At 50.2% G+C, this 20,748-nt stretch overlaps 1 protein-coding gene across 2 annotated transcripts; it reads left to right on the forward strand.

Annotated features, from left to right (window-relative positions):
• Positions 1 to 18,965, forward strand: slc25a22a (solute carrier family 25 member 22a). 2 transcript variants are annotated; one of them, XM_088935170.1, is made up of 10 exons: positions 1 to 211; positions 6,258 to 6,395; positions 6,475 to 6,600; positions 9,029 to 9,084; positions 9,668 to 9,758; positions 12,018 to 12,136; positions 14,114 to 14,273; positions 15,578 to 15,729; positions 16,208 to 16,283; positions 16,844 to 18,965. In XM_088935170.1, the coding sequence occupies exons 2-10, from the start codon at positions 6,376 to 6,378 to the stop codon at positions 16,995 to 16,997; spliced, it is 954 nt and encodes a 317-aa protein (XP_088791296.1). In that variant the 5' UTR covers positions 1 to 211; positions 6,258 to 6,375; the 3' UTR covers positions 16,998 to 18,965. The 2 variants fall into 2 exon arrangements, with proteins under 2 accessions (XP_088791296.1, XP_088791297.1); XM_088935171.1 differs by having other exon boundaries at positions 48 to 275.
• Positions 18,966 to 20,748: the final 1,783 nt, after the last annotated feature.

Here is a 20,748-nt window from a genome sequence, read left to right on the forward strand (position 1 = left end):
GATTCGCGGTAAGACTGCGATCCTAACACCCCCCCTCCTTCCCTTCTGTTCTCTTTCTCATTCTGTTCTCTTTCCCTGCACAGGGACACACCGGCGCTGCTTCGCTGTCAGCCTGTCGCACCGGAGAGAGGAGGCAGAACCGAGACCCGACAGACCGCTGAGGACTCGCTACCGGCGCACGCACCCGGCTTGCGGATGATCGGAGGAGACGGTGAGGGCAAGATCATCAGGACCATCGTCTATTTACCGTGTGCGCCTCTCTTCCCTTAACCTGTGTCAGTATACAAGGTGGATTATTTATGCGCTTGTCTCCATACAAATGTGTCAGACTGCGCTCGGGGGTCTGCGGGACAGCGGCTGCCGGTCAGCCGGCCGGAGATGCGGGACAGCGGCGGACGCACGGAGCTCAGCTGGGCACAGCGCAGCCTGTCCGCCGGTCCGCCCGCTGCCGACTCGCACAGACAGCCAGCGAGACTGCTTAGCAACCGGCGGAGTCGAGTGTGTCCGAGTGTGATCTGTCGGAGAGACTGTGTGTGTGTGAGATCCGTCGGTCAGAAAGTGCGTGTGAGAGATCTGTAGGGGTGAGTGTGTGTGAGCGATCTGTCTGACTGTGCGTGTGCTGGTGTGATCAGCTGGAGAGAATGTATGTGTGTGTGAGTGGGAGTGATCTGTCTGAGCTGGCTCTCTTCCTCTCCGTGTTTCTCCCACGGGGCCGACGGCTCCATTATACAGACTCTCCCGAACCGCTATCTGCCGGATTGGCGGCCGGGTAAGCGGTGCGTCCTGAGCCGCCTTTTCTCTCCCCATCTCGCTGTCCCTAACTCGGGCTGGGCTGTGTGTGAGAGGGCGGGTCGGTGAAGGTGTCTGGACACACGTGTGCACACGGAGGGGGCAGTGAACCGCAGATCAGCCTCTGCGCGCACCGAGGTGCTTGTCGACAGATTTAAACGAGCCGTACGATCCCGAGAGCGAGGTGTCTGCCAAGTTAAAGCTTTCTTATATCATCATCTTTATTATTATTATTATTATTATTATTATTATTATAGAATATGAACGCGCTGCCTTGTCTGAATGTGTGCGTCGCTCATATATTGGTCTGGGAATTGAAATACACAGCTGCTCAGAGCACTTACAGACGCACATTTTCTCTCTCTCTTTTTGTCTCTCATATATTTCGAAATATTGGGCAGTTCCTGTCTCTATAAATAAAAAACACTGACACTGTACTTTCTCTCTATTGTCCAGCACAGCAGGGACTTTAGTGTGTCAGTGTGTCAGGTGCTGCATACGACACTGTCAGTCACTCACTGCGTCGGTGTGTCAGTCAGTTACTGTGTCTGTCAGTCATTGTGTCAGTCAGATACTGTGTCACTGTGTCAGTGCGTCAGTCAGATACTGTATCACTGTGTCAGTCAGTTACTGAATCAGTGTGTCAGTCAGATACTGTGTCAGTCTCAGTTACTGAATCAGTGTGTCAGTCAGATACTGTGTCACTGTGTCAGTGCGTCAGTCAGATACTGTGTCAGTGTGTCAGTCAGTTACTGAATCAGTGTGTCAGTCAGATACTGTGTCACTGTGTCTGTGTGTCAGTCCAGTTGCTGTGTCAGTGTGTCAGTCGGTTGCTGTGTCACTGTGTCAGTGAGTCAGTCACTGTGTCAATTACTGTGTCAATCACTGTCTGTATGTCAGTTGCTGTGTCAGTGTGTCAGTCAGTTACAGGACAGGAGATCACATACTGGGCTGCCAGTTCAGCTGAGTTCCCTCCTCCCTCTTCCAGTAGGATTCAGACCTGGTGTGATTCTGGCAGGTGTGGGAATTCTGTGATTATATCTGTAAATATAGGGAAGAATGTTTCTCTAATCCCAGAGTATCTGTCACAGTGCAGTAGGAAGTGCACCTCTGTCTCTATTTCTCCCTGCTGGCAGTGGGAGCACAGCCTGTCCTCTCTGGGCAGCCAGGTCTGCCTGTGTCCAGTCTCTATGGCCAGGCTGTGGTCACTGTGAGTTTCTGATTTCTTCATTTCAGTCTGTGTGTTTGTGTTCCAGTGGGTGAGGCAGAGTTCTCCCTCCCTCTCTCCTTTCTTTTCTCTCTGCCCTGGTTCAGGTGCTTCTCCCTGTTTCAGAGATCAGGTGTCTGAAATCACTGAGTCCATTATGTCTCTTTCATTCTCCAGGGACATTTCACAATAGCTCAGTGAGATGTGCAGCACAGTGTCAGACTGTTCTCCTTCCTTTGTGCTGGTCTGTTTCCCAAGGTGAGGGAGGAGAGGAAGAGAGCAGTGTGACCTCTGGCCTCATCCCCTGCCTGCAAGCTTGTTTTCCCCTGAGAAAAACATGAACCACACAAAACAGCGACAGCTCAGAGCAGACAGGAGAGAGCAGCTCCTGATACATACAGGCTGTAGATGTGACCATCGCGGTTCCGTGTGGGCTCGTGCCCTCCGGTCTCTGGCATAACGCAACAGAGAACCAGCCGCATGAGCTAAAGGAGACCTCCCTCAGCCTAGGCAGCTGAGGTCCCTGCTACGCGCAGGGAGGGCGATGATGTTTACTGTGTCCGAACTAGCTCCGCTACATAGACAGGGCTCGACCCAAGCAGTCCTTGCCTGCTCTGTCTGCTGCTGTGGGTGTTGCACTATTGTTAACTTAAGGCCGAGTCTGGGTTATTCAGAAATATAAAAAGAGTTTAAATATATAAGATATTGGTTAGTTAATAACCTAGTCCAGTCTGCCTCTGTATGGCTTCAATAAACAGTGAATATTACACTATCCATTCCAGTTATTATCAGTCCAGTCCGGTCTGCAGCTGTGGCTTCAGTGAACAATCCAGTGGTGCTGATCCAGTCCAGTTGTTATGAATCCAGTCCAGTGTGCAGCTGTGTGACCTCAGATCTCTCCCCACCATCTGGACACATGGAGCTGTGTAGTGAAGCCCCTCCCCATGGAGCCCAGAGAGCCAATCAGGTTGCAGAATTCTGAGCCACCTACCCTGGAAGGGACTTTGAACAGAATCAAAGAGGAAGAGAGTCTGAGAAATCTGAGAGGCGAGAAAGGGTAAATCCTGAGGACAGAGTGAGAGAGAGAGTGCAATCTCTGATCTCTCCTCAGCAGTGTGTGCAGTCTCTCGGGGTGTGTGCCCCTGAGCAGTGTCTGATCTCTCCTCAGCAGTGTGCGCAGTCTCTCGGGGTGTGCACTTTTGAGCAGTGTCTGATCTCTCCTCAGCAGTGTGCGCAGTCTCTTGGGGTGTGCGCCCTTGAGAAGTGTCTGATCTCTCCTCAGCAGTGTGTACAGTCTCTCGGGGTGTGTGCCCCTGAGCATTGTCTGATCTCTCCTCAGGAGTGTGTGCAGTCTGTCGGGGTGTGCGCCCCTGAGCAGTGTCTTATCTCTCCTCAGCAGTGTGTGCAGTCTCTCGGGGTGTGTGCCCCTGAGCAGTGTCTGATCTCTCCTCAGGAGTGTGTGCAGTCTGTCGGGGTGTGCGCCCCTGAGCAGTGTCTGATCTCTCCTCAGCAGTGTGTGCAGTCTCTCGGGGTGTGTGCCCCTGAGCATTCTCTGATCTCTCCTCAGCAGTGTGTTACTCTTGGGGTGTGCGCCCCTGAGCAGTGTCTGATCTCTCCTCAGCAGTGTGCGACCCTGAGCAGTCTCTGATATCTCCTCAGCAGTGTCTGTTCAGTGTTCAGTCAGTGTGTGTGGGGTGTGTCAGGGCTGAAGCAGGCTGTTATCTATCACACAAAGGTCAGACAATCCTTGGCTGATAGGAGTGTGCAGACAGCACACCAGGTGCACAGTGCTAACACAGGATGCAGGCACACTTAGCACATTTATCAGGGGCACAGGTCTTCCACAGAGACGCAGGTTGGTGCCACTGATGTACTTGAGCTGAATTGTACTCTGCTTAAGGGTAGACATTTGTTTATTTGGGGGCGTAACATAGACAGTATATATAAACTCCAGGTGAACTGTGTGTACTGTGTATATACTCCAGGTGTATGATATATGCGGTATGTATACTCCAGGTGTACAGTGTATATACTCCAGGTGTATGATACATGCGGTATGTATACTCCAGGTGTACAGTGTATATATTCCAGGTGTATGATATATATATATAGTATATTCAGGTGGGTAGCTGCATCAGCATGCGTAGGCTGCAAAGGAACAAGTAATAGGTTTATTCCATGCTGAAAAAAAGAAGAAAGAGATCACAACGTTTCGGCCGTGGAGCCTTCTTCAGGTGTGAAGGTGTGACACCTGAAGAAGGCTCCACGGCCGAAACGTTGTGTTCTCTTTCTTCTTTTTTTCAGCATGGAATAAACCTATTACTTGTTCCTATATAGTATATTAACCTCAGGTGTACAGTGTATGCTGTATATATTTCAGGTCTGCAGTTTGTGCTGTGTAAATGCTCTGAGTGTCTGTTATACACAGAATGTATGCTCCAGGTGTGCAGTATGTTCAGAATGCATACCCTAGCTGTACGTGTGGAAAGTATTTATACTCCAGGTGAAGAGAGGGAGGTCTTGTCAGTAGCTTCCTTGTGCCCTGTTATTAGACTGAGGCTGTTTGTTATCCAAGGTGATTACAGCCATAATCCCAGTGATGGTAGGAGGGGAATATTAATCCGGGAGCAGCAATCCCACTCTTCCCGGAAAGGCTGTGTGCTGTATACTAATCTATTTATAGCCAGCCTGAACCAGCAGCTTTATCAGTTTTCGACATTGACTTTACAGAAAGATCTCTGTGTGTCGCCTTTCCCAAGATCAGTGAGATTGTACTGAAGGACAAAGAGCAGAGAGAGGTAGAGGAGAGAGGGAGACTATCAGCTCATCTGGGAGTTTTGACCTAGCAGTGAAGGAGAAGACACTTAGGGCTTTCTACACAATAAGATTAAACAAAATTCAACATCAACCCAGCAACAAGAATCTGGCTCCAAATATCTAAAAGTGTAATCCAACCCATTGCCCATTTGTCCCATTGAAGTGTGGGGTCCCCTAACAGACCAGGAGTACACTCAATGGGACAAACACCCCACAGAAACTCTGCACATGGAGATCTGTAGAAACATCCTCCATGTACAGAGAAAAACTCCTAACAACGGGTGCAGGGCCAAATTAGGTCAGTACCCACTATTGATAAACATACAGAAGAGAGTATTAAAGTATTGGCTACACCTAAAAAACAGCGACCAAAATTCCTACCACCACAAAGCCCTGCTGAGCCAAGAGCTGAGCCCAAAACAGAGCCCCCTGAGCCAGCTGGTCCTGAGGCTCACTGACCTGAGCCACACCGACACTAACCAGCATCAGGACAGCACTGCTAGAGCACCACAACTCAGACTCAAACAGCAATATCTCACACACTGGGACACACACACACAAACACAACATAAACTGGAATGCTACAGAACCCTAAACAGACAATACACACTAGCCGAATATTTGACCAAGATAAGAAACAGCAAAAAGAAACAGACCCTGAAGAGGTACAGGCTCAGTGACCACAGCCTGGCCAGAGAAACTGGACACAGGCAGACCTGGCTGCCCAGAGAGGACAGGCTGTGCTCCCACTGCCAGCGGGGAGAAATAGAGACAGAGGTGCACTTCCTACTGCACTGTGACAGATACTCTGGGATTAGAGAAACATTCTTCCCGAAATTCAGAAATCTAGTCCCAGAGTTTCCACACCTGCCAGAATCACAACGGGTCCCAATCCTACTGGGAGAGGGAGGAGGGAACTTAGTTGAACTGGCAGCCCAGTATGTGATCTCCTGTCACAGCCTGAGGAACAGACAGTGAGCCTGTCTCTCAATAATTATAATACAGTGTGTGATCTCCTGTCCCAGCCAGGGGAACAGTGAGTCTGTCTCTCAATAAAGCTCCATATTTGTATGTGAATGTATTATGCTGTGCCTATATTGTGTCTGTAGAACTTATATTAATTGTATAGGCTTTGGCAACACTGATTTATTCAATTGGCCATGCCAATGAAGCATCTTGAATTGAATCAAATTGAATTGAGTTGGAGAGAGGGGAGAGGAGAGGACCATACTGTGCTCTACTGTACTGTACTGTGCCTATAATAATACCCTAAGGAGCTGTGTCAGATTACAAGGCAGTGTTCTGCTTTGCTACACTGCGAATATTAAACTGAACGGCTGTGTGCTCTGCTGTGCTGTGCAGACTGTACTACCAGATTACCAGTTTGAACTCAGGGACTGGGTCTGGGACACAGTCTGAACAGGTTCTGATTTCTCTCTTACAGCCCTCCAAGAGGACCTGGAGACACTCAGACAGTAACAGGCCAGTCCAGCAGAAACCCAGAGTTCCTCAAACAGGCAGGAGGGCAGTGAGCTTGTGCTCTGTGCTCTGGTGTCTAGCAAATGGCTGATAAACAGATCAGGTAAGTGACTCTGGGGAGGGATGGGGCTGGTCTTGGGTCCAGGAGCTCAGCTTTGACTTTGTCTCTTTCTGTTCCTCAGTTTGCCTGCGAAGCTGATCAATGGTGGGATTGCCGGGCTGATTGGGGTCACCTGTGTGTTTCCCATTGATCTGGCGAAGACCAGGCTGCAGAACCAGCAGAATGGGTCCCGCCTGTACTCCAGCATGTTCGTATGACCCAGCCAGACACTGTACTGCACTACTTACGTCACACTGCCCTGTACTACACTTGACTTCTGGACACTGCACTGTACTACACTACTGTACACTGCACTGTACACCACTACTGTACACTGCACTGTACTACACTGAACTACTGCACACTGCACTGTACTACACTACTGTACACTGCACTGTACACCACTACTGTACACTGCACTGTACTACACTGAACTACTGCACACTGCACTGTACACCACTACTGTACACTGCACTGTACTACACTGAACTACTGCACACTGCACTGTACACCACTACTGTACACTGCACTGTACTACACTGAGCTACTGCACACTGCACTGTACACCACTACTGTACACTGCACTGTACTACACTGGACTACTGCACACTGCACTGTACTACACTACTGTACACTGGACTGTACACCACTACTGTACACTGCACTGTACTACTGCATACTGCATTGTACTACACTACTGTACACTGCCCTGTACTACACTTGACTTCTGCACACTGCACTGTACTACACTACTGTACACTGCACTGTACACCACTACTGTACACTGCACTATACTACACTGTACTACTGCACACTGCACTGTACACCACTACTGTACACTGCCCTGTACTACACTGCACTACTACACACTGCACTGTATTACACTACTGCACACTACAGTGTACTACACCGTACTGCACTACTGTACACTGTCCTGTACTACACTGCACTACTACACACTGCACTGTACTACACTACTGTACACTGCCCTGTACTACACTTGACTTCTGCACACTGCACTGTACACCACTACTGTACACTGCACTGTACTACACTGGACTACTGTACACTGCACTGTACTACACTACTGTACACTGCCCTGTACTACACTGCACTACTACACACTGCACTGTATTACACTACTGCACACTGCCCTGTACTACACTGCACTACTACACACTGCACTGTATTACACTACTGCACACTACAGTGTACTACACCGTACTGCACTACTGTACACTGTCCTGTACTACACTGCACTACTACACACTGCACTGTACTACACTACTGTACACTGCCCTGTACTACACTTGACTTCTGCACACTGCACTGTACACCACTACTGTACACTGCACTGTACTACACTGAACTACTGTACACTGCACTGTACTACACTACTGTACACTGCCCTGTACTACACTGCACTACTACACACTGCACTGTATTACACTACTGCACACTACAGTGTACTACACCGTACTGCACTACTGTACACTGTCCTGTACTACACTGCACTACTACACACTGCACTGTATTACACTACTGCACACTACAGTGTACTGCACTACTGTACACTGTCCTGTACTACACTGCACTACTACACACTGCACTGTACTACACTACTGTACACTGCCCTGTACTACACTTGACTTCTGCACACTGCACTGTACACCACTACTGTACACTGCACTGTACTACACTGGACTACTGTACACTGCACTGTACTACACTACTGTACACTGCCCTGTACTACACTGCACTACTACACACTGCACTGTATTACACTACTGCACACTGCCCTGTACTACACTGCACTACTACACACTGCACTGTATTACACTACTGCACACTACAGTGTACTACACCGTACTGCACTACTGTACACTGTCCTGTACTACACTGCACTACTACACACTGCACTGTACTACACTACTGTACACTGCCCTGTACTACACTTGACTTCTGCACACTGCACTGTACACCACTACTGTACACTGCACTGTACTACACTGAACTACTGTACACTGCACTGTACTACACTACTGTACACTGCCCTGTACTACACTGCACTACTACACACTGCACTGTATTACACTACTGCACACTACAGTGTACTACACCGTACTGCACTACTGTACACTGTCCTGTACTACACTGCACTACTACACACTGCACTGTATTACACTACTGTACACTGCACACTGCCCTGTACTACACCATACTGCACTACTGTACACTGCCCTGAACTACACTTGACTACTGCACACTGCACTGTACTGCACACTACACTGAACTGCACTACTGCACACTGCACTGTACTGCACTACTGCGCGCTGCACTGTACTACACTGGACTACTGTACACTGCACACTGCACTGTACTGCACACTACACTGAACTGCACTACTGTACACAGTGAACTGTACAACACTACTGCACTCTGCACTGTATTGCATTACTGTACACTACACTGGACTACTGCACACTGCACTCTGCACTGAACTGCACTGCACTGTACAACACTACTGCACTCTGCACTTCACTGGACTACTGCATACTGTACTGTGTTGCACTGTCCTACACTGGGATACTGCACAGTGTACACTAACTCTGACTTGTATGCCTGTGTGCTCTCAGGTCTGACTGCCTCTTCAAGACGATCCGGTCTGAAGGATACTTCGGGATGTACAGAGGTAGGACACACTGGGGTGTGCAAATGGTGTTTGGGCTGGAGGATGTGAAGCAGACAGGATAAAGGCGCTATACTGTATGACAATGAACGGCAGTGATAGTCAAGTCAGGTACTATGGGGAAGTACATACTGGGAACAGCAGATGCTTCTTTACACAAAGGGTTGTGGGAGTGTGGAAGAAGCTGTCCAGCCCTGTTGTTTTCATACCCTGGTTTCTCTCAAACAACAGCTTGAGAGATTCTAGGACCAGTCAGACACTACCGAGCAAACAAGCTACTGGGCTGGACAGCCTTCTCTCGACTCACAGCTTTCTTATGTTCTTGATTTGTTCATAGGGAGTTGAAGGTAACTCCTAAAGTAACTCTCAAAAATCAAACTGCAGAGTTTTCAGGACTGGACTTGGAGCTCTGCGTTGGGTCACAATGCATCCTTGCAACACACTCTCACTGTCACCCTCCTGTTGAAACCAGACACCCCACTTACAGTTTTGGGGTCCCCCAGGGCTCTCACTGTGCTGCTGGGGCTCCAGTCTTTATTACACGTTGAGAAGCTCTGACTCAGACACTCTCTGTCCCCCCTCTCAGGTGCTGCAGTGAACCTCACACTGGTGACCCCAGAAAAAGCCATCAAACTGGCCGCTAACGACTTCTTCCGGCACTGGCTCTCCAGGGATGGGTGAGACCAATCAACAGACTGTCGCTGACCGACCGATGTCGTCCTGATGTGGAGGAAATTGTGACCTTTAACCTCTGGAGCCCTCCTTGTTGTCTGGAGCACAGACATGCCCCCTGGGTCTGCCTCTGGGTGTTGCCATGGAAACTAAAAGGTTCCAGCTGAATTATAGATGAGACCAGAGTGTTAATAATTAACTGGGGGTGGCTCAGTTAAGCCTAGGTGACCTTGTCAATATCTGTGGAGATTCTGGATGTTTCCTTGGAATCTCCTCTGTTCACAGACTGGAGGGGATCATCCCAGGTACAGCTTTGCAAATATAAGAGCTGCTCAGGGCTACTGGGGGCTCTCTGAGCTTCAGGGTAAAATAATAAATAAAGGATTTGAAAGAGCAGTTGCCCCACAGCCCCAGCTAGCCTGCAGGGGGTAGTCTGACTGAGGAGCTGGAGGCCTTTCTTTACGAGAGGCAGGAACCTGGCTGAGCATCATGTGTCCTGGTCTGACCTGAGTCAGTGCTCTCTGTGTGTGTCTCTGCCTCTATTACTCTGTGTGTGTGTGCCTCTCTCTCACTTTGTGCGTGTCTCTCCCTCTCTCACTCTGTGTGTGTGTCTCTCCCTCTCTCACTCTGTGTGTCTCTCCCAGTTCAATTCAATTCAAGGTGCTTTATTAGCATGACCGATGGGTACAATCAGTGTTGCCAAAGCAAATAAAATAATAAAATTAACACAAAACAAAACAAAAAATAAAAATAAAATAAAATCTACAGACATATTACAGACATTTACGATAAAGACATATCATAAAATATTTACATATACTGTAAACGTATTGAGCATTATTGGGAGACAGGCTCACTGTTCCTCAGGCTGTGACATGTACTGGGTTGCCAGTTCAACTGAGTTCCCTCCTCCCTCTCCCAGTAGGACTGGGACCCGTTGTGATTCTGGCAGGTGTGGGAACTCTGGGATTAGATTTCTGAATTTAGGGAAGAATGTTTCTCTCATCCCAGAGTATCTGTCACAGTGCAGCCTGTCTCTCGCTCTCTCTCTCTCTCTCTGTGTGTGTGTGTGTGTGCCTCTCTCTCACTCTCTGTGTGTGTGTGCCTCTCTCTTACTGTGTCTCTGTCAATTCAATGTTCAATTCTAGATGCTTTATTGGCATGACTAACGAATAAATCAATGTTGCCAAAGCAATACAAATACAATTAACATAAAATCTACAGACATTTACAATATAGACACATCACAATACATTCACATACAAATATGGAGCATTACTGAGAGAAAGGCTCACTGTTCCTCAGGCTGGGACAGGAGATCACACACTGTATTATTATTATTGAGAGACGGGCACACTGTCTGTTCCTCAGGCTGGGACAGGAGATCACACACTGTTTTATTATTATTGAGAGACAGGCTCACTGTCTGTTCCTCAGGCTGTGACAGGAGATCACACACTGTATTATTATTTTTGAGTGACAGGCTCACTGTCTGTTCCTCAGGTTGTGACAGTAGATCACAGGAAGGAAGTGTATCTCTATTTCTCCCCTCTGGCAGTGGAAGCACAGCCTGTCCTCCAGTTTCTTTGGCCAGGCTGTGGTCACTGAGCCTGTCCTCTATGGGCAGCCAGGTCTGCCTGTATCCAGTCTCTATCGCTGTTACTGATGTTGGTCAAATATTTGGCTAGTGTGTATTGTCTCTTTAGGGTTCTGTAGCATTCCAGTTTATGTTGTGTTTGTGTGTGTGTGTCCCAGTGTGTGAGATATTGTTGTTTGATCTGTGCTGTGATGTGGTTGAGTCTGGGTTGTGGTGCTCTAGCAGGTCCTGATGCTGGTTAGTGTCGGTGTGGCTCAGGTCAGTGAGCCTCAGGACCAGCTGGCTCAGGGGGCTCTGTTTTGGGCTCAGCTCTTGGCTCTCTCTCTCCTCCCGTCACCCTCCTGCCTGAGACACCCTCTCTCAGCTTTTGGCTCAGCAGGGCTTTGCGGTGGTAGGAATTTTGGTTGCTGCGTTTTTAGGTTGTGCCAATACTTTATTACTCTCTTCTGTATATTGATTAGTAAAGGGTATTGGCCGAATTTGGCCCTAATTCTGACTCTCTCTCTCTCTCTCTCTCTCTGTGTCTCTGTCTCTCTCTCTCTGTATCTCTGTCCTTGTCTCTCTCTCTCTGTGTGTGTCTCTGTCTCTCTGTGTGTCTCTTTCTGTGTGTCTGTCTGTCTGTCTCTCTGTGTGTCTCTTTCTGTGTGTCTCTGTCTCTCTCTCTCAGGCAGCAGCTCACTCTGCTCAGAGAGATGCTGGCTGGCTGTGGGGCTGGGACCTGTCAGGTGATCGTGACCACGCCCATGGAGATGCTGAAGATCCAGCTGCAAGACGCGGGGAGGATTGGTGAGTGAGGGGTAGGGGGTGACAGGCCGACACCCTGTCTCCTGCCCTTACTCCACACGAGCCTGCAGAGCTCTCACTTACAAAGCTACCCCTGGGGTTCACCCTGTCACAGCCTGGGGGACACACAGTGAGGATAGGCACCCAGGTACCTCTGGGGTACACCCTGTCACAACCTGAGGGACACACAGAGAGGATCGGCACCCACATACCCCTGGGGTTCATCCTGCCACAGCCTGAGGGTCACACAGTGAGGATCGGCACCCAGGTACCCCTGGGGGTCGAGGGAGAGAGAGATGACGTCGACTTTCTGAGTGCAGAAGCAGCTCCGTGTAGAAACAGAGTCCTGGCGCCCTCTGGCGGCCAGCGCCGGTACTGTTCTTTATTGGCTGGCAGAACGCAGATGGAGGATAATTCAGCTCCGTGAAGCTGGCCCCCCTACAGACAGCACAAACGATGAAACTCACCTCATTTGTTAGTGCTGCGTTTGTGCCGTTGAAAGTTACTTCCAAGCTGCTTTGGTTTTCGAGATATAGTGAGATATGGATATTCTTTCTTCAGATTTTTTTAAAGGACACGGCTACGAAATTGAGACGCTCTAGTTACAGCCTCTTTGTAAGGACATGCAGTTGCTTGCAAATGTTCGCCTTTTAAGGCTGCATCCACAACTGTTCTAATTAGGGTTTGATATTGGTGACAATTTTAATTTCCCTGTTCACACAAACGCACAGAAGATACTGGTATTAAAAGCAAAACCAACCGCCGCCCCCCACCAGGGCACACGGAGAAACACAACTGCAGAATTACTATCGCACTGGTAACAGAGCGCTTGAACTCGGCAGACGGGGTCACTGGAGGTCAAAGTCACCGTGCATGGTCACATGATCACCCGAAAAACAAGGCGCTATATTTCGGGAACGATAGCAGCTGGGAAGTTACTTTCAATGGCACAAATGTAATTACAAATTATGGAAAATTCACTTCAGTTCACTTCAAGCCTACTACTCCTGTGGGGAAATGTGTTTTAAGCCTCAGTCCATCAGCAACACAACCAGGAAGACAAACATTCCCAACAAAGAGGACAGTACAATAGTGTTACAGTGAGAGAGGTACTGCGGTGGGGATGAGTCTGTTTCACCTGAGCACAGAGGAGAAGAGTGTAAACTCACAGTGGAGGGGTGAGACACACACTCCATCTGCTCTTTGCCTTCTTATAACCTTTTGTTTGTACAGGAATTGAAGTTGATTTGATTTGCCCTGGTTATGTTGCTACTTATTGTTACGAATTTTCCCAACCGGTTACAATTAACTGTACTGATGTTTCCAAACATGACAGCTTGTTAAGACACTTTCAATAAATGACTGAAGAGGGGTGTTAAAATAGTTCTCTCTACACTGAAATGGATGGGTTTTCTAAGAAAAACAGAGTCTAAGTTGACCTTTTTCATAAGTGGTGTCACAACAATTGTACTGTCTTAGGTTTTTGTCATTGTCCTTGACTATTTCTACAGACTGACCATTAATTACTTATTAATTAATTACAGTAGATTGGAAGGGTGTTGCATTTTTCATAAAATCATTGAGCAGTTCCTTTGTTTTCACTAATTTCAACATAACTTCTGGGAGAACTCATCACTGCATGTAGTAAAATCATTTAGCAAGGCCCTTTAATAAGCTGACCAGGGCTGTGTCATCAGCACTCTTCCTGAGGTCTGTGTGTGTGCTCTTCCAGTTGTTAGGGTACAGAATGTACAGTATGGTGAAGACACAGCCCTCGGGTGATCCAGTGGAAGTGTAGTGAATGTCAGATAACCAGCTCCCCAGTCTGACCTGGTGAGACCTGTATGTGTAGAAGTAGAGGAACCATCTCATCGAGTTACTGTGAGAGTTTCTGTTCCAGCAGTGCTGGTTGCCTTGGGCAGGTTTGACAGACTGGCTGTGTGTGAACTAACCTGTCTCTCTAATGTTGCTGAACGGCAGCGGCTCAGAGGAAGATGATGGCCCAGACTGCCAGCTCCACCCCAGGGGGGACTGTTGCTACGGAGACAAAATCACCTACAGCCATGCAGATCACACGGGATCTCCTGCGGAGCAAAGGAATCGCCGGCCTGTACAAGGGGCTGGGAGCCACGCTGCTCAGGTATAATACACAGTGAATATCACACACTGCTCAGGTGTAATACACAGTGAATATCACACACTGCTCAGGTATAATACACAGTGCGTATCACACACTGCTCAGGTATAATACACAGTGAATATCACACACTGCTCAGGTGTAATACACAGTGAATATCACACACTGCTCAGGTGTAATACACAATGAATATCACACACTGCTCAGGTGTAATACACAGTGAATATTACACACTGCTCAGGTATAATACACAGTGAATATCACACGCTGCTCAGGTATAATACACAGTGAATATCACACACTGCTCAGGTATAATACACAGTGAATATCACACACTGCTCAGGTGTAATACACAGTGAATATCACACACTGCTCAGGTGTAATACACAGTGAATATCACACGCTGCTCAGTTATAATACACAGTGAATATCACACACTGCTCAGGTATAATACACAGTGAATATCACACGCTGCTCAGGTGTAATACACAGTGCGTATCACACACTGCTCAGGTATAATACACAGTGAATATCACACACTGCTCAGGTGTAATACACAGTGAATATCACACGCTGCTCAGGTATAATACACAGTGAATATCACACGCTGCTCAGGTGTAATACACAGTGCGCATCACACACTGCTCAGGTATAATACACATTGAATATCACACACTGCTCAGGTGTAATACACAGTGAATATCACACACTGCTCAGGTATAATACACAGTGAATATCACACACTGCTCAGGTGTAATACACAGTGAATTTCACACACTGCTCAGGTATAATACACAGTGAATATCACACACTGCTCAGGTGTAATACACAGTGCGTATCACACACTGCTCAGGTATAATACACAGTGAATATCAAACGCTGCTCAGGTGTAATACACAATGAATATCACACGCTGCTCAGGTATAATACACAGTGAATATCACACGCTGCTCAGGTGTAATACACAGTGCGCATCACACACTGCTCAGGTGTAATACACAGTGAATATCACACACTGCTCAGGTATAATACACAGTGAATATCACACACTGCTCAGGTGTAATACACAGTGAATATCACACACTGCTCAGGTGTAATACACAGTGAATATCACACACTGCTCAGGTATAATACACAGTGAATATCACACGCTGCTCAGGTGTAATACACAGTGCGTATCACACACTGCTCAGGTATAATACACAGTGAATATCACACACTGCTCAGGTATAATACACAGTGAATATCACACACTGCTCAGGTGTAATACACAGTGAATATCTGCTCTGCTCGTGCCTCTGTCCCAGGGATGTGCCATTCTCCATCATCTACTTCCCACTCTTCGCCAACCTGAACAAGCTTGGCCAGCGGGAGGAGGGGGGCTCCCCCTTCTACGTGTCATTCGCAGCTGGTTGTGTGGCTGGGAGCACTGCGGCTGTGGCCGTCAACCCCTGTGACGGTGAGTCACTGGGGACACTGGGACGCAGAGGGAGATAATGCTGGGATACAGTGGAAGAGGACAATAGGATACATGGGGATACAGAGGGAGAGGACACTGGAAGACAGAGAGAGAGGACATTGGGATACAGAGGGAGAGGACATTTGGAGTCATGCGGACACAGAGGGAGACAACGCTGGGATACAGTGGGAGAAGACACTGGGATACTTGGGGATACAATGGGAGAGGACACTGGGATACATGGGGATACAATGGGAGAGGACACTGGGATACTTGGGGATACAATGGGAGAGGACACTGGGATACATGGGGATACAGTGGGAGAGGACACTGGGATACTTGGGGATACAGTGGGAGAGGACACTGGGAGACAGAGGGAGAGGGGGACACAGGAGCTAAGGGACTGGAAGACAGTGAGAGCCAGTGAAATATTGTAGCGTATGTTGTAACACAGAGGAGGTGTTTCTGTGTGTTTCAGTGATAAAGACCAGGCTGCAGTCTCTCCAGAGAGGGGCACATGAGGACACGTACAGTGGAGTGACTGACTGCATTAGGTAAGAATAACACACAACTACACAACTGTGCTTGTAAAACACAAAACAGCTACAGCTAGAACGTGGAGACACACAGCTCCTACTCAGCGTCTCTGTCTGCACCAGGGACAGGGTTGGGCACTTCTGCGCTGTGAGCTTGAGCTGTCTCTGTATGCCTGTCTGCCTCTGTGCTTGTCTGTTTGTGTGCCAGAATGTCACTCTGCATGGGTCTGCCTGTCTGTCTGTGTGCCTGTCTGTCTCTCTCCTTGTCTGCCTGACTGTCTGTCTCTCTCCTTGCCTGTCTGCCTGCCTATCTGTCTCTCTGCTTGTGTCTGCGTGCCTGTCTGTCTCTCTCCTTGCCTGTCTGCCTGACCGGCTCTCTGCCTGTCTGTCTGTTTGCCTGTCTCTCTGCTTGTGACTGTCTGTCTGACTGTCTCTCTCCTTGCCTGTCTGCCTGTCTGTCTCTCCTTGCCTGTCTGTCTGATTATCTCCCTCATTGTCTGTCTCCTTGCCTGTCTCTCTCCTTGCCTGTCTGCCTGTCTCTCTGCCTGGGTCGTCTGACTGCCTGTCTGTGCCCACAGGAAGATCCTGCAGCGTGAAGGTCCCCTTGCCTTCCTGAAGGGGGCGTACTGTCGTGCTCTGGTTATCGCCCCCCTCTTCGGCATCGCGCAGGTCATCTACTTCCTGGGGGTTGGGGAGTTCCTGCTCAGCCATCTTCCGCGTCGGCAGGAATAACCAGCTACCAGCATGCACTGCTGCAGCCGCCCCCCAGCCCCCGGCCCCCAGAGCCCAGCGATCGGGGTCACACAGAGTGCTCAGTGATCGGGGTCACACAGAGCGCCCAGCGATCAGGGTCACACAGAGCCCCCAGCGATCGGGGTCACACAGAGCCCCCAATGGGGCCAGTGGCTGGCTGGCTCTGATGGCCGTCTGAGATCGGGGTCACACAGAGCCCCCCACAGGGCCAGTGGCTGAAGTGCTCACAGACACTGCAGGCTTTTACTTTTCCTGAAGTTCATTTCAGTTTTATAATTATGACAACATTTTAGGAAAATCTGTTTTTAGTTTTTGTTTGTGTTGATTTGCCGGGGTGTCTTTGTCACTATGTGCATCTCTGTTTTGGAGAGTCTGTCCACCTGCCTGTCTGTCCATCTGTCCATCAGTCTGCCTGTCTGTCCACCTGCCTCTCTGTCCATCTGTCTGTCTGTCCACCTGCCTGTCTGTCCATCTGTCCATCTGTCTGTCCACCTGCCTCTCTGTCCACCTGCCTGTCTGTCCATCTGTCTGTCTGTCCACCTGCCTGCCCATCACACATCTGTCCCTGAGTGTGTCTGCTCGTCCTGTGTGCACACACACCTGTGTTTTAGTGATGACATTTTTATACTTGAATGCTGATTTGCACAAGAGGGGTGTGGGAGAGCTTGTGCCGGTGTGCCTGTCCAGGACCGGACAGCCAGGCCCCAGTTCTCACGGGTCACCACTACAGCCCGCGCACAATGTGACGTCCGACCTCGAGCCCGCCCCGCGGTCAGCCAGAGCAGCTCTGATTGGCTGAGCCACACCCATTACGCAGAGATCCCCAGTTAACCATCCAAAACAGGCCATCAGTCCAAGTGACATCCCCACACTTTGAGCCCAGCCCCTGACCTCTGTGTGACCCCAGCAGAGGGTTCTGGGATTGCTCCGCACATTCCGCCACTGACCTGCCCCAGTGGACATCTCCCGACTGTAGTGGTTTCAGACCGTCCAATGTCAATTTTGAGGAGTGTGTGTGTGTGTGTGTGTGTGTGTGAGAACCTCCTCCAGCCCAGGATGGGTCATTAACGGGACCCTGATGACATCACAGGAAACTGGTGGTTCCACAGCACAGTACAAGGGTGTCGACATCTGCGATAATTCGAGGGAAACTTGGCTATATCTCCACCCTTATACTGTCTCATCATGTCCTACAGCATGTAGTGTGTTTGGCTAACAGACGTAAGAAATCTTGATCTAGGTGATATATGATAATTGACATACTAACGCATTGGCTTGAAGTTTGAAAATGAACACGGATCAACTGAAAGGACCAGCAGTAATCGCAGGCGTATGGCACTCAGCTGACGGAGTGTGAAACTCTCCTCTGGGCCGGAGGATGCCTGTACCTTCTCCCCCGGCTCCGCGGCCAGCTCGCCTCGCTGTCCTGAGCCTGTCCAGCTGTCTCCGGCCTGTCCTTCCCCTTCCTGGACACGGCGGCAGGGACAGAGCCGCTCGCTGGCCAGATTCGCTCCTCCTCTGCTGTGCTGCTCGTGAGGAAGTTGGCGTCTCCCTGCCAGACCCACGGCCAGAGCGCAGCGCTCACCTGCCTGCTGTTGAGCTCCAGCTGTCGAGACCCCGCTGTACACTGACAGCTTTGTGAATGAGTGTAAGAACGGGACAGCGCCCTCTAGGGTAAGAGAGCTGTCATAGCGGTCCTGGGCTGGACCTGGACACCTTTACATTGATACACACATTGTCAGTGTGTTAGTGTGTGTGTATATATCAGTGTCTGTGTGTGTCTGTGAGTGTGTCAGTGCGTATGAGTGTGTGTGTGTGTTTCAGTGAGTGTGTCAGTGAGTGTGTCAGTGTGTGTGTATCAGTGTGTTTCAGTGTGTATTTGTGTAAGTGGGGGCTGCACTAGCTGTGCTGTAGATGTTTCTCTCAATAAAGAGCTGTTGTTCTGCACCTTTGGCTCGGTGTAGTTTCTCCTGTGGGTGGGCAGGTCAGCAGCTCGTCCCTGGGCCTTTGTTGGCTCAGACTGCTTTAAGACAGGTCTACTGTGGTGCTGGCCTTCTTACCAAGAGGGTCCCAGGTTCGAGAGGGGACAGTGAGGACCTGCCGGAGACCTGACCCCAGACTGGACGATGATGCTAGTGTCAGAGTAGAGAAAGAGGGGTTCCCTGTCAGAGCAGAGAGAATGAGGGGTCCCCCTGTCAGAGCAGAGAAAGAGAGGGGTCCCCTGTCAGAGCAGAGAGAGTGAGGGGTCCTCCTGTCAGAGTAGAGAGAGAGTGGGGTCCCCCCATCAGAGCAGAGAGAGCAGTCCCCCTGTCAGAGTACAGAGAGAGGGGTCCCCTGTCAGAGCAGAGAAAGAGAGGGGTCCCCTGTCAGAGCAGAGAAAGAGAGGGGTCCCCTGTCAGAGCAGAGAGAGTGAGGGGGTCCCCCTGTCAGAGCAGAGAGAATGAGGGATCCCACTGTAAGAGCAGAGAGAGAGTGGGGTCCTCCCATCAGAGTACAGAGAGAGCGGTCCCCCTGTCAGAGTACAGAGAGAGGGGTCCCCTGTCAGAGCAGACAGAGTGAGGGATCAGAGACGAGAGATGTCAGAGCCACTGGAGCTGCAGTATACTGCTCAGTGTCAGTGTCTGTCAGCAGATTCCCAGCAACAGCAGATTTCTCATTTCCCCCTCTTCCTGACATAGTCGTACATTCCAGCCCCCCCCGCTCCTGTGGCAGTGGCTGTGTCCTCCATCTCTCCTCTCCTCCTTCTCCTTGAAGAGACTCCGGCTGCCTCCCTGGTAACAGGACCTCTCCTCTTCTCCACTCCTGTATCCAGTGGCAGCACCGCACTCTCCGTGTCCCCGGACAGCCGTGTGGAAGGTAGGTACCAGCTTCTTCTCACGGGATTTCTCAGCATCTCCTGCCTCCCTGTCCATCCTGGGAGAGAGCGGCACTACCAGCGTCTCCGCTCCCCCCTCCCTCGTCTCTCCCTCCTCTCTCCTGGTGCTGATGACAGAGCAGGCCTCAGTGCCTCGTCAGCCTGAGGGGCTGTCTGTGAGGCAGAGGCAGTGTGAGGCAGAGGCAGTGCAGAGGGGCTGACTGTGAGGCAGAGGCAGTGTGAGGCAGCGCTGAGGGGCTGTCTGTGAGGCAGAGGCAGTGTGAGGCAACGCTGAGGGGCTGTCTGTGAGGAAGAGGCAGTGTGAGGCAGTGCAGAGGGGCTGTCTGTGAGGCAGAGGCAGTGTGAGGTAGAGGCAGTGCAGAGGGGATGTCTGTGAGGCAGAGGCAGTGTGAGACAGCACTGAGGGGCTGTCTGTGAGGCAGAGGCAGTGTGAGACAGCGCTGAGGGGCTGCATGTGAGGCAGAGGCACTGTGAGGCAGTGCAGAGGGGCTGTCTGTGAGGCAGTCATGAGGGGCTGCATGTGAGGCAGAGGCAGTGTGAGGCAGCGCTGAGGGGCTGTCTGTGAGGCAGAGGCAGTGTGAGACAGCGCTGAGGGGCTGCATGTGAGGCAGAGGCACTGTGAGGCAGCGCAGAGGGGCTGTCTGTGAGGCAGTCATGAGGGGCTGCATGTGAGGCAGAGGCAGTGTGAGGCAGCGCTGAGGGGCTGTCTGTGAGGCAGCGCTGAGGGGCTGCATGTGAGGCAGAGGCAGTGTGAGGCAGCGCTGAGGGGCTGTCTGTGAGGCAGAGGCAGTGTGAGGCAGAGGCAGTGTGAGGCAGCGCAGAGGGGCTGTCTGTGAGGCAGCGCTGAGGGGCAGC

Source organism: Atractosteus spatula, chromosome 16 (assembly GCF_055471065.1).
Source record: "Atractosteus spatula isolate fAtrSpa1 chromosome 16, fAtrSpa1.hap1, whole genome shotgun sequence".
Classification (NCBI taxonomy): domain Eukaryota; kingdom Metazoa; phylum Chordata; class Actinopteri; order Semionotiformes; family Lepisosteidae; genus Atractosteus; species Atractosteus spatula.

Coding starts and splice junctions, on each gene's coding strand:
- slc25a22a (XM_088935170.1), top strand. CDS start 6,376: ATGGCTGATAAACAGATCAG. Junction 9,085..9,667: donor ATACTTCGGGATGTACAGAG/GTAGGACACACT, acceptor CCCCCCTCTCAG/GTGCTGCAGTGAACCTCACA. Junction 9,759..12,017: donor CACTGGCTCTCCAGGGATGG/GTGAGACCAATC, acceptor TCTCTCTCTCAG/GCAGCAGCTCACTCTGCTCA.